The following is a 14,388-nucleotide window of genomic DNA, read 5'->3' as shown; positions in this document are numbered from 1 at the left end:
AAGAACAACAACAACCAAAAAAAAAAAAAAAAAATCAGGAAAGAGGTAACCCCTCTGTCCCGATGCCCTGGCAGCCAGCCCCTCTGCTCTGAACCGGCCTAACCTCTGCGCCAGACCGGCTGGGAATGGGAGGGGACAAATTGGCAGTGGGACCCTTCAGGCGGCTCATTATCCCAACCATGACCAGAACGGGTGGGGTCAGTGTGGGTTGGCCCAGGGGCTAGGGCAGCAGGCTGGTGGCTAAGTGACCCAGCCAGCTGCAGAGCTAGGCTGTTACTGAACTTGAGGACCCTCACATTCCAGCGCTGTTATTTCATCCCGGTTCCAAGGAAAACCAAGCTGGAAGTGGGGAGGGGAGGGGGGGCGGCCCCAATGAAAAGTACCCCGCTCTGCTGGATAGGGTAGGTGAGGAGGAGAGTGTCTCTGACTTGATCTCTCTCCAAAGCTGGGGAGGGCACACCTACGGGTCAGACATGGTAGGGGTAGGGACGGATGGGCACTTCAGGCGGGTGCCCGAATGGAGAGGGACTCTGTCAGGTCCTGGAGGGGCAAGGACGTCTCTGGGGGGCAGGCCCGGAGCCTCCAGAGTCCGGCGGCTAGAAGAGATTGGTCTTCAGGGCCGGCCCAGGCTTCCGGTGGAAGGAGGACAGAACCCCCGAGAAGGGCCCCGGCCCGGGTTCCGCCGGCTGCCAGGCCTTAAGCAGCTCCGCAGCGCCAGCGCCCGGCCCGCCGCCCCCGCCGCCCGCCACGCCGGCCCACAAGGGGCCCTTGAGCGGCTGTGGCCCGGGGCCAGGGCCGGGCCCGGAGCCCAGGGCGGCAGGCAGCGGGCTGGGGCTCAGACGCGGGCTGGCCAGGCCGGGGGCGGGCGGCGGCGGCAGCGACGCGGTGCTGTCGGGCGTAGGGCTGCACGTGGACTCCTTGGAGTCGTCGTCCTCGGACGAGCAGCGCGCCTCGCCCTTTTTGGCGCCCGCCGCGCCCGCCGCACCCTTGGCGCTGGCGGCACGCTCCTGTTTGCGGAACTTGGCCCGGCGGTTCTGGAACCAGACCTGCGGGCACAGGGGCCGGTCAGGCCGAGGCCGCAAGGCGCGGGTGAGCCCTCAGTCCAGAAGGGACCGGATCAGGATTATTGCCAGCTTTCTGAGCGTTGGCCCCTCGGCCCTCCACTTGACCCTCCTCACCTCTCTGTTCACCTCTTCTCCTCCACTTGCCCTTTCCTTCCAGGTCTTCCCCCTTGGGATCTGCTCACCCGCGGACCCAGTGTTCTTGGTCTCGGGGACTCCGCCTTCGCTCCCCTCATCACCCAAAGCCCTGCCCCGAAGTCCTTCCTACACGAAGCTCCAGGAATTTCCACCTGGGGTGTCCAACGGCGGTTGAGAACGGGTTGGGGCACAGGGGAAACCTTTTGTTCAGGGTCTCCAGTAAGGGCGGACCAGCTCAACCTCTGTACTGGATTTCTGAGACAGACAACAGAATCTACCCTGGCCTGGCTCTCCTGGGCCCTGTGCCTGCCCAGAGCCCGGGATTTCCCGGCTCGGGGATTTCACAGCTGCAGACCTGGGGAGGGGACGTGGAGGCGCTCACTGGCTTTCCCGTATTCGTCTGCCTCACTTGGCACTGAAGCCTCCCCGGGCTCCCGCTCTACCCACTCGGCCTTCTTCCAGGATTCCGCACGCCTGTCCCTGCTAGGGAGACTGAGGGGGAAATCTGGGGGGCTGAACACGTCAGATCTCCCTAGGGCCTCAGGTCTGCTGAGTCCTGGCCCCCTCGCCTACCGCAGCTGCCCATCCTCTCCTTCCCAACCACCCCCAGACCGCGCCCTAGCTCCTGGTCCCAGCTCTCCGCCCCCAGGCTGCACCTGCCTGCCACTCTGTCCCGTGGCCCCCAGGTGTCGGGCACTGACTTCCCACCCCCTGACACGCGCACACTCCCGTTTACACACGCAAAGCACGCACCTGCACGCGAGCCTCCGTGAGGTCGATCTTGAGCGCCAGCTCCTCGCGCGTGTAAATGTCGGGGTAGTGAGTTTCTGCGAAGACGCGCTCCAGCTCTTTGAGCTGCGCGCTCGTGAACGTGGTGCGGATGCGCCGCTGCTTGCGCTTCTCATGCAGGCCCGACGGCTCCGGGAAGAACTTGTAGGGCACTAGGGGTGTGTGCAGGAAGGGGGAGCAAAGAGAGTGAAGGTGTGAGGGGCTGAGCTCAGCCGGCTGTGTCCTGCCCCTGAGATCGCTCGCGGTCCCTGCCCCTTCCCTGGCCCCTCGGCTTCCTCCTTTCAGTCTCCAATTGAGCGTCTTCCCTACCGTTCAGTGGAGCTGGCAGGAGTGAAGGCGGACAGGGCGCAGGTAGACATGGGGCCCAAGAGCAGAGGAGAAGGAACCGGGATCTGATCCTCAGGTCAAGACCGCTGACCTGTCCTCACCCACCGCCTTGTTCCCTAACCTCCCTCCAGTCCACTTGCCCCTCCGACCTCCGCTTGGGTGTTTCTGCCTTGGTCAATCTGCCCGTTTGGTTTCACGCTGTGCCATGTCCACCTTAACCTTGGCTGTCACGTCTTATCAGTATGGTGAGTCTTCCCAGTACCAGTTCTGGACCTGGCTGGGCGACTGAGACTCCCTGGCCTGGGTCTACTTTCAGCCCTGCCTGTGTACTTTCTGCCATGTAGGGACTTGGCCCCCTCTACCCTGCCATTTCTCTTCTCCTAGGCTTCATTTTCTCAGCCCCCTCTCATGCCTCATTTTCCTCCAGATGTTGGTCCCCCTCTCCTCTTCCTCATCTCTCTCCATCCGCATCTCTCTTCAGCTTTCCCCTTCTGAACCATTCTTCTCTTTGTGGCCATTGAGAAGAGTCCGTATTTCTCCCCACCCAGGTTCCTTCACCTTCTTGCCCTTCTCATTCCTCCCAGGCACCTCTGTGTCCCAACTCCCCCACAGCCAGCCCTACCCCCCTCCCTCATTCTCTTCCCATCCTTGTCTCCCATTTACCCCATCCCAATCCCCATTGCCCCACAGCCAGTGTTGCTGACACTGTCTCCTCATCCCTGTCTCCAAGCCCTGCTTAGGTGTCCATATCCTTTAGGGGTCCCTAATATCCTTCATCTTTGTCCTATGTCCCTAGTTCTCTATCTCCCCCCTAATCCTTGTCTGTAACACCCCATTCCTATCCCATCTTCCTCATCTCTGTTGCCAGTCTTCCTTGGTTCCCATCTCCCATAATTCCTGTCCCCATCACCTAGTTCTTATCTCTATCTCCCCAGCCCTGGGTCCCCATTTCTCCCATGGTCCCCAATCTTCCCATCTTTGCTCACACTTCTCTGTATCTATCCTCATCTCCCCATCTCAGAACTCCATCTCTCTGGGGCCCATATCCCCATTTCCTGACTGTATCTCCCCAATCCCCATCCTCATCTGGCCCAGACTACCCCATCTCCCTATCCTTGTTCCAGTGTTTGCCTCCATCTTGCTGGTTTTCATTTCTCCAAATCTAGGTTCCTATCGGACCATCCCTCCCCACCCTTCAGGCCCCAATCTTCTACTTGGGTCCCAGTGGTGTTCCCAGGAAGGAAGGAGATAAGGACATTGGGTGGGGCAGCTTGGACTCTAACCGTGAGATGGGGATGGCTGAGAGGCTCCATGAGGTTGAGGGTTCAGATGGGGACTTGAATCAAGAGGCTTGGAAGTGGTGGGGGCTGCCTCTGGGTTCTGCAGGACTCTAGCTGGGAGAGGCCCCAGGGGGAACGAAAGTGGCTTAACTCTTTTCTTCCGGCAACAGAACGGGATTCAGTGGTGCAAGAGGGTCAGGGCACAGGCAGGATGGGTTCAAAACCAAGCAGGAGGGGCTTGATGATGCTGGAGCTCTAGGAAGGTTTCCATGTGGGCAGCTCAGCTGCTGCAGGAGCCCTTGCTGGGGGTCAGACATGAAGTGGGGTGGGGATAAGGATGGGATCTGATTGGATTGAGCCGGGAGCATCTTCTAAGGATATGGGGATGGAGAGGTTTGGTGGTAAGTCTTTGCAGGTGGGGACAAGTGGACCTGGTGAGGGGTCTGGGGCTGCACCAGGGATCTATTTCCCTGACCTAAAGAGCACAGGATAGGGATCTGGCAGTGAGAAAGAGGAAGGGGAAGGATGAGAGGGTGGGGCTCAACTCTGTCTAGGGGAACCCCATCTTACAGGGAGGCTGGGGTTCCCGCGGGGTGTTGGAGGACAAGGATGGTGGCAGCTGTGGGGGACAGTCGCAGTCACCTGCCACATAGACCAGGGGCTGGGGTTTCTGCAGGATTTGGAGGGAGGGTTGGGCCGGGGCTGGGCTCACCTGCCGAGTAGGGCGCGGGCTGGTGGTCGCGTAGAGCGCCAAGCGCGCAGTTGGAAGAGCCGAGCGCGGGGCAGGGCGGACCAGCAGCAGGGAAGGCGGGTCGCAGGGGGCTGTACTGGAAGCCGCCGGGCTGGCTGCAGGCGCCGAAATCGCCGTAGGCGGACGCCTCCATGGCCGCCACGCACGAGTCGTACGAATTGAGGTAGGAGTAGTCCATCGGCCCGGGGGTCGGGGTCGGGGGCCGGACCGGGCCGGGTCGGGTTGGGGTTGGGGTCCGGGTCCCGGGCTGGGTAGGGGTCGGGATAAGGGTTCGAGCGCCTGGCGCCGAGGACCCGAGGCCGGCTCTGAGCGCCCGCGAGTCCGCCCGCCCCGTCGCGGCCACCCTCCGCCCGGGTGCAATGCAAGTGCAGCCAGACCCGGCCCGCGCGCCTTTTAACGCTCAGGACCCCGCGGAGGGGGCGGGGCGGGGCGAGCTCCGTGGGGCGGGGCCTGGGCCTCCCAGGCCCCACCCCCAGCCACACCAGACCCCCACCCCAAAGGGTCCCCGCCGCCCTCCTTGGGCTCCCGAGGTGCAGGGAGGGGTGGCGCGGGGACCGATCCCTAGAGTCCCCATCGGGCCCCAATCTGGACCAGACCTTCGGTCGCTACGCATAGTGCCAGGCTGGAGGGTCCCAACCCCTTTCCTCGGCCTCCCCACCTGCGGCCCAGCAGAAGGGAGGGGAAATAGGCCTGGCGGCGCTCATGTGAAGAAGTTAATTTAATTCGTCCCGATAACCGAGTTATTCTGATCCAGCCCCTCGGCCCCGCCCCCAGCGAGGTCCCCATCCCGGCGGGGACCACGGAGGCAGCCCAGGAGGGGGATGGAGACACGGACAAGGAAGAGACGGAGCCTGGAATAGGGACGTGGATGAAGAGAGGACACAGGGAGAGAAAGGGACAGAAACGTGATGGAGAAAGGGACAAGAGCGATACAAGTACACAGATGGAGACAAGGATGAGACATGGACCAGAGAGAGATTGGAGATGGGGCCAAGGAGGTGCACAGGGGCAGAGATGGAGACAGAGCTGAAGTGCATACAAGAGAAAAGCAGGGATGGAGATGTGGATGAGGCAGAAACAGAACAGACAAAGATAAGAAACAGACAGAGAGGGAATGGAGAAAGAGAATGAGGAGACAGAGAAGGCACCCGCATGAGATGTGGACGGAATCAGGGATTGAGATGGAGATCAGGAGAGAGAGGAGACAAAACAGGGCAGGGACAGTGAAACACACACACGGAGGGATAGTCTCAGAGAGACAAGGCCAGAGACAGGCAGAGGAGGAACAGAGGCTGAGAGAAAGAGCCTTTGGAGAGCTGAGACCCACAGCGGGATCACCCAGGGGGTGGTAGGATTCCGGTGGAGGGGCCACGGGAGTCTGCTGAGGGGGAGGGTTGCTGCAGCCGATAGCCCTCTATCCTGATTTGGCCACAAAACCGTGCCCTGTACCTTCAGGCCAGCCTGCCTCTCCCCTCCTCTAGTTTCCCAGCTCAGTCTTCCCTGTGTGCCTCCACACAGTATGACTCACTGGTCCTCAGCACCTTCCGCACAGACTGTGTTTGCGATGAATGTCAGGATCAGGAGTAACTGAGTGACCCCCACACTTTCCCTAAGCCCCTTAACCACACCCCCCCCCCTTTTCTTCACCAGGAAAACCACTTAGACTCTTTCTGGAGCTGGTCACAGACCTAGCCCTCAGCAGATTCAGACACAGACCTTCACACTGTGGGAAAACCAACACAGACTCCCTTCTAGAACAGAAGAGAAAAGCTTTTTGCCTTGGCAGCTTACCTGAGGTGGATTGGACAGCCTCCTCACCCAGCCCTCAGCCTCCTCCACCCAAATCTTGGTAGGTCCTACAGATGGGGGACTGAAGACCCAGAAGAAGGCCAGGGGAGGGTGACACCTTATTACCAAAGTCCTTGCAGGATGAGAGAAGGACTCTGGGAATATCTTCTCCCAATTTACCAACTTAGTGGGGAACGTGACTACCCTCAGGTCACCCACTTCCCTGGCCACCAGTTCTTTGCTTCACACAAGGACCACCTATCTCCAATTTTTGTAACTGCTCCATGCCACAGGGTTTTTTTTTTTTTTTTGAAGTGTTTTCTCTAGTTACTTTTTAGATATAAACTTCTAAAACTGGCAGCAAAATTGCTTCAAAAGTCCTCCCCACTGGTGTGTGAAGCGTACTGCTCACCTGTGACACATCCTCCACAGGAAGCCCAAGAGATCTCAGAATTGAGAAATCAGAGGTGCTCTCCTTAGACCTATTATGGCTCTCCATTGCCCTCATGATCAAATCCAAGCCCTCATTCTGGTCACAGTGTCCTCTGTACCAGTGCTCCAGCCTACCTCTACCTCTACCTCACCTTGGATTTCTTTGAAGCCCTCACACATTGATCTTTTAGTTCATACTGTTCTCTCTAGCTGGAATGTTCATTCCACTACCCCCTCCCCCATCCAACTCCCCCTTACCTCCCCAAAACACCCAAACCTGGTGGGTTCTTGTTTATCCATCTGGTCTCAACTTGGACATTATTGTTTCCTGGAAGCCTTCTGTGATACTCCTAGACTATGTTGAGTATCGCATAGTACCTCCCTCTCTTTTGGTTACTCATGTCACCAATATTCACAATAAAGTGCAACGTCTCAGGACAGAACTGTTACCTCCCAGTTCTACCACTGTCAAGCTCATCATTCTGTACATCACAGGTCTTCTCATGTTTGCCTGTTGAGTTAATGAAAGCTAAGCTGGAATCTTTGTGTTGGGGAATCCCGCCCTTATTTCTGGGGAAGGAATCCTCATCCCCTGATTCTTACTCCCCACTCACTGGAAAGGGATCATCCTCCCCTTTTCATACCCTCATTCCGCAGGGACAGGAAACTTCCTTCTGCTGAGCCACCCTTCTGCCTGCAAGAAAGTTCTCCCTCATCTGAGGAATTTGCAGGGGGCCTGATCCCTTCTCCAATGACAAAGCTGAAGCAAAGGAACAATTGAAGCTTGTAGGCAGGGACAAATAGAGATCTGAGGAGAGGCAAAGAGCTTCTGGTTCCAGTTTTCTCAGAGACCATGATCCATCCCTATCATTTCTGCAGCTTGGGTTTGGTCATTGAGCCAATAAAGTCTCCTCTCTGTCTACACCTACTTTAAGTTGGGCTTCTGATACCTGCAGTCAAAAGTTCTGACCAATATAATCTCTGAGTGCTTGACACCTTTATAGGTAATCAAATATCGCAGTGGTGATTAGAAATTTTATTGTAATGTGCATGTTGCACAGTTAGCAGGGCAGAAGCTGACCTTCCCATGACTCAGGGCTGTGGACTTGGAGGTTCTTTTCTCAGCAGGCAGCCATTTGCATCCTGCTGATTGGCAAAGAAACAGACATAGCCTCCCCCCCACCTCCCCCCAAATGCTTTGAATCCTGTCGACTACTGGGTTCAGGTCTTCCAGATGGTGGAAATAAGGGGACTTTGGAGGCTAGGCTGCATGGTGTGGTGGTGGTGGTGGTGGTGGTTGTGGTGGTGGTGGTGTGTAAGTGATATGGGGGCAGGAAAGGGGGCTTCCCGAGAACTCTTCATAAAAGAAGAAAGAAACAGAGTGGGCTGGACTCTGCAAAGACCTCACGCTCAAGAGGCTAGTGGTTGAGAGCTGATGTGGGGAGCTTGTCCTGACTAAAACTCCCTCCCACATATGCATGCATTCCTGGGGGAATAAAAAAAAATGCTCTAGCACAAAATAGTGTTGCAGCAGTCTTGCTGTGATGCCTTCTTGCTGAGCATAATGTCTTCACTTCCATGAGTAATGACAGATTCTGGAGCCTGATAGCTGGTTTTAGCTCTGCCACTTACAAGCTTATGACTTAAGGTAAGTCATTCAACCTCTCTATACCTCAGTTTTCTCACTTGTAAACTGGTTGATTTTTCTTAATATGAAATTTATTGTCAAATTGATTTCCATACAACACCCAGTGCTCATCCCAACAGGTGCCCTCCTCAATGTCCATCAGCCACTTTCCCCTCCCTCCCACCCCCATCAACCCTCAGTTTATTCTGTTTTTAACAGTCTCTTATGGTTTGCCTCCCTCCCTAACTTTTTTTTCCCTTCCCTTCCCCCATGGTCTTCTGTTAAGTTTCTCAGGATCTACATAAGAGTGAAAACATATGGTATCTGTCTTTCTCTGCCTGACTTATTTCACTTAGCATAACACTCTCCAGTTCCATCCACGTTGCTACAAAAGACCATATTTCATTCTCATTGCCACGTAGTATTCCATTGTGTATATAAACCACAATTTCTTCATGCATTCATCAGTTGATGGACATTTAGGCTCTTTCCATAATTTGGCTATTGTTGAAAGTGCTGCTATAAACATTGGGGTACAAGTGCCCCTCTGCATAAGTACTCCTGTATCCCTTGGGTAAATTCCTAGCAGTGCTATTGCTGGGTCATAAGGTAGATCTATTTTTAATTTTTTGAGGAACCTCCACACTGTTTTCCAGAGTGGCTGCATAAACTGGTTGATTTTAATGATTAGGTGAATTAAAATATATAAAATGTTTGAATAGTACCTAGCACATAGTAAACATTAAGTAAGTTAGCTACCAGATGAAGAGACAGAGGTCCAAGGAGTGGTCTTGTAGAGTCACTTCCACACAGTGAAGTGTGTCAGGATGGGAGGAGTCCCCACAGAGGGAGCAGCATGAAAAAGGAATGTAGGGAGAGACTGTTTTTCTTTTGCTCTGACAACTAACTTACTCTGTGACCCTGGATAGTGGAAGAGCCCTGAAAATGGATGAGGAAGGACCCATGTTCTGGAGAACTTTTTTTGCCTGTGGTCACTTGGAGAATGATAGCCTGGGAATTCCCAGGTACCATCACCTTATTCCAACTTCTTTGAGTAGCCTCTGAGGTCAGGCTTGCCTAGGCTCAGAATGTGGCTGCCAAGCTGACTTATTAATCCAGGGTACCCCTCGCCAGTCCTTCTCTCCTATGGAAAGAACATGGAGCAGTGGCTCTTCCCTACCATGGAAATTCATCTTCTTGCCCTCTGAAGCAATGTCCTCAGTGTCATCATTGTCCAATCATGACTGGAAGCAAAGCTTGATCAGACATCCATGTCTAACTTCTAAAAAGGAAGAGAGTTTATCTATCAGTGAAAAGTTAACACACTGTCAGGTCCTGCATGAGGACCCTAGAACTCCTCCCCACCCATTTATCTATGAAGCATCCTTTGGAAGTGACAGAAATCCAACTTGAAGTAGATTAAACATAAAGAAGAATGTATTGGATAACAAAATCCACAAGCATCCTTTTTCCAAATCCCTATTCTCTCCTGCTGTGACTCTCTGCTCCAGGGAGTGTTGGAAGCAAACACACTAACTGTGTATCCTCCCAACATGTCTATTAGAACCTATAGTCTCTTGTTCATCTATTAAGGGGACAACCTTGTTGACCATTCTTTTCTTCCCACTAGTACCTTAGGCTACCCAGTATACTACCAATTTCTACTTTTTTGTTTTATTTTGTCTTTTGATTTTAATGTTTATTTATTTTTGAGAGAGAGAGAGAGAAAGACAAAGCATGAGTGGGGGAGGGACAGAGAGAGAGGGAGACATAGAATCTGAAGCAGGCTCCAGGCTCCGAGCTGTCAGCACAGAGCCCAACACGGGGCTCGAACTCACAGAGTGCAAGATCATGACCTGAGTTGAAGTCAGACACTCAACCGACTGAGCCACCCAGGCACCCCACCTATTTAGCTTTTAGCATTAGTTTTTAGCTTCTAGCATTAGGCCTCTTCTTTCCAGGGCCCCAAATGTTCAACCATCAAGGATCTCTGAAGAATGAGGAAAGATCTTAACCCAATTCTACAAATATTTTTAGGGTCTGATCCATGATAGCATTTCATAGGGTACTAGACACATGGGAATAAATTAACCCTGGATGCTTTCTTTAAGAATCTCCTAGTCTGATGGGGTACACGGGTTCTTATCTATGGGGAAGTTCTCCTTAGAATGTTTTAGTTGTCTGGACAAGAGAATGGTACATAGATGGTGAGGTGAGTGGACTCTTAAAAAAGGAAGAAGGGGCTCCTGGGTGGCTCAGTCAGTTGAGCAACTGACTCTTGGTTTCAGCTCAGGTCATGATCTCATGGTTTGTGGGTTTGAGCCCTACGTTAGTCTCTGTGCTAACAGCATGGAGCCTGCTTGGGATTCTCTCTCTCCCTCTCTGCCAATCTCTCTCTCTCTCTCAAAAATAAACATTTAAAAAGGGAAGAGGAAAAAAAGGTTTGATCCTAACAACTATGCCTTATATTGACAAGCTTACCCAAGTTTTTGTGCATGGGAAGGAAACGGCATAAGGACTGCCATAGTGGACATCTATGGTGTGGTCATCCCAGCACAACTCCTCTCTTGGGAACTGTCTCCTCCATCCACATGGCTACCTAGGGAATCATTGCTCTTATACAATCCTACCCTCAGCCATAATTGGTCCAGGTGTGGATACTTGTCCAAAGATGGGTCAATAAACCCTTTCCCATCATTTCTTCTTTTTGTTTTTTTAAATTTTATTTTATTTTGGAGAGAGACAGAGACAGCACGAGTGGGGGAGGGGCAGAGAGCAAGGAGACAGAGAATCCCAAGCAGGCTCCCTGTTGTTAGTGCAGAGCCTGATGCGGGGTTCAAACTCATGAACTATGAGATCATGACCTGAGCCAAAACAAAGAGTCAGACACTTAACCAACCAAGCCACCCATGTGCTCCTCATCATTTCTTCTTAATTGAATTGAGAAACAAGACCTTCTCTTTTGGATGGCAAAAGCTGTAAATATAAATCTCAGGAAATATTTGCAGCCATTTTCCCTATAACAAAGAGAAAGAATATGGTTTGTAGTGAAGAAAGAATAAATAAGAAGTTGAGGCAAAAGATATAGAGACTTAGAATTTAGGAGCCTCGTTCCAGTTATTCCTGAGACATCTTTACTCTTTTTGCAAATTAGTTGTTCAGCCCTCCACTGAATTTTGTTATCCAGTACATGCTTCTTTTTTTTTTTTTAAGTTTATTTATTTATTTTGAGAGAGAGAGTGAGCACAAGTGGGGAAGGGGAAGAGAGAGAGGGAGAGAGAATCCCAAGCAGGCTCCATACTGTCAGTGCACAGCCTGATACAGGGCTTGATGTCACAACCATGGGCGATCATGACCTGAGCCGAAATCAACAGACAACCAACTGAGCTACCTAGGCGCTCCCCACCCAACACATTCTTCTTTACATTTAATCTAGTTCAAGTTGAATTAAGCACATAGTGATGCAAAGAGCAGACCCTAAAATATGGAACTGGCCCTGTTGATATCAGGTGAAATGTAGTCAGAATCTCTCCATCCTGAGCCTAGAAATGAGATGACCTTGTTAGGTGATAATAAAGTAGCTGGAAAAACTACTGCATGTTGTCTCTCAGAACTTGACCTCAGTTTTCCCCCTTGCCCTGAGGTTTCAATTTCAGAGGATTAAGTAGAAAAATGGTAAAATATTGGTGTATACTGTCTACATTTGCAACCTCAGGAAGGTGGGTCAAGAGGGTACAAGCAGATGAGGAACAGCATGACAATTTGTAACTTTGGTAAGGATATGTCTGTTTGTGGGCAGTCTAAGGCTGCAACAAGAGTATAATCATGTGATTGGCAGATTGTTCATAGTCAAGTTTTCTGCCACATCCTAAAGTGAATGAATGTATTGATTAGGAAATAATAAATGTGTAACAGGTGAAATGGAGATATTTGAGAAAATCCAGAGGAATCAGAAAAGTGTGATTCTCCCAGTCCTTCTTGGCACTCTGGCCTGACAGCAGGAAAGAGTTGACATTCATTATTCTTTTTTTGTTATCTAGCATCTGAAACCACTTTCTAAGTTAGGGGAATTCCCCATCTAACAGATGTCAGATACTTGCTTTCTAAACTTCCCTTACAACCAAGATGCAGACACTTGACCTAGTCTCAGCCAATCATGTACACTCATCACAGACTAAGTTAAGGAATCTGTAGTAGTGAGGACACAGGGACCATAAGAATCCTCTACAGGGGCAAGGGGTTGTGACAAGGTCTAGTTCTAGGTGCAGGAGGGCCCCTACAGAGCTTGTTCTTGGCAGCATTGAGGGTTTGGCACCAACCACATCAGCTGTGCAAGGGACAGTGGTGGCAGGGCTGTCTTCATGGAAAAAACAATGCAGCTTAATTTAGGGCAGTATTTCTAGATCTATGGTTCTGTATTTAGTCCTCCAGGCATTCCAGTAATTCTTTAATATATCTAATATATTTTATAAATGTAATATACTAATATATATATATATATATATATATATATATATATATATATATATATATTTTGCTTAAATAAGATGGAGTTCATTTCTGTTGCTTGTAACTAATGACTCTGACTGATACAGAAATTGGTACTAGACTGGCTGAGGGCATCAGGGTCTCAGAACTATTGGAATCTTGGAATAATTTTGATGCCTGGTTGTGACCAAAGGCAGTGAAAATCCAGAGATAGAGTGTCATTCAACGGCAAAATAGTTCATCAATGTATTACGAGTGGCCACCTGGAATGAAGTGGCCATAAAGAGCATAAAGGGGGGCTGTTAGGGATCAGTATAAAGGGAATGAGGAATTGAAGGATTGCGAGGAAGTTTGCTCCTATGTGAGAGAATGGCTTGAAAGAAGTGATGCAGACAGCATGGTGGTGATGAAAGGATCCGGATGGCTACAAAAGCCATGAGCCCTCTATGAGTTAGGGTTAGGTTGGGTGCACATAAGAAAAAATCCAAAATAACAATACTGTAAAAAAAAAAAAAAAAGATTATTTCTTCCTCACTTAAGGTAAGTCTGTAAGTAAGGAGTCCAGTGCTTGTGTGGCTGCTTCATGGGCATCAAGGACTCCTATTCCTTCCTTCTTTCTGTTTCCTAGAGTGTGGTTTCTAACTTCATGTTTACTTCATGTCCTAGAGTTCCATTCTAGGCATCAAGAATGAGGAAGAAGGAAAAGAAAAAGTGCATCACTCAGTGAGACATCTCCCTATAAGGAACCTTCCAGAAGTTCCATACAACACATCTACTTGTTTCTTTTTTGTCTGAACTTAGTTATATAGTCACATCAAACTTAATGGGGGGCTAGGAAAGGCAAGATTTTAACTGAGCATATTAGTATTCCCCAGCCCAAAATAGAGTCTGCGTTGCTGAGGAATAAGGAGAGAATGGATATTATCCATTGCTGCATAACAAATAACCCCCAAACTTATTAGCTTAAAGCAATACACATTTATTATCTCATAATTTCTGTGGATCAGGAATCTGGATGTGGCTTACCTGGGTCTTCTGCTTCAGGGCCTTTCACAAGATGGCAGTCAATGTGCCAAGTCTGTAGTCTCAAATTAAGCCCTGACTTAGGAAAGATTGCTTCCTAAGTTCACTCACATGGTTGTTACCAGGACTCTATTCACCCAGGGCTGTTGGACTGAGGGCTCAGTCCTTACCAGATGTTAGCCAGAGGTTGCCCTCAGTTCCTTGCCTCTCCATCAGGGCAAGCACATAAGGAGAGCCAGAGAAAATGGGTAGATCTTATCTAATAACAATGAGCCCTTTATATTTGGGTCAGAAGGTCAGAAACAGTGAAGTCAGAGAGATTTGAAGCATCACTCAACAGGAGGAAGATTCTTTATCGTCAAATGGAGGAGCCACATGGTAAAGAATGTGGGTGACTTCTAGGAGCTGAGAGTGACTTCCAGCTGAAAGTCAATAAGAAAAGAGGACCTCAGTCCCACAACTACAAGGAATTGAATTCTGCTAAGAACCTGAATTAACTTGGGAGTGGATTCTTCCTCAGAGCCCCCAGAAAGGAATGCATCCTGGCTGATACTCTGAGATCCTTAGCAGATGAGTACTATGCCCAACTCTGACTTACAGAATTGTGAGCTAATGACTGAATGTTATTTTAAGCTGCTAAGCTTTAGATTATTTGTTACACAGTAACATAAAACTAATCTAATA

At 50.7% G+C, this 14,388-nt stretch overlaps 1 protein-coding gene across 1 annotated transcript; it reads right to left on the bottom strand.

Moving 5' to 3' along the window:
• Positions 1-70: 70 nt before the first annotated feature.
• On the bottom strand, positions 71-4,693 carry PHOX2A (paired like homeobox 2A). Its single transcript, XM_045484148.1, has 3 exons — positions 4,308-4,693; positions 1,953-2,140; positions 71-1,046 (listed from the first exon to the last, which is right to left on the bottom strand). Exons 1-3 carry the CDS (start codon positions 4,522-4,524, stop codon positions 597-599), a joined length of 855 nt encoding a protein of 284 aa, XP_045340104.1. The 5' UTR covers positions 4,525-4,693; the 3' UTR covers positions 71-596.
• Between the last annotated feature and the right edge of the window lie 9,695 nt (positions 4,694-14,388).

Source organism: Leopardus geoffroyi, chromosome D1 (assembly GCF_018350155.1).
Source record: "Leopardus geoffroyi isolate Oge1 chromosome D1, O.geoffroyi_Oge1_pat1.0, whole genome shotgun sequence".
NCBI lineage: Eukaryota > Metazoa > Chordata > Mammalia > Carnivora > Felidae > Leopardus > Leopardus geoffroyi.
The sequence above is the reverse complement of the archived record's forward strand: the minus strand, read 5'-3'. Positions and strand labels throughout refer to the sequence as shown.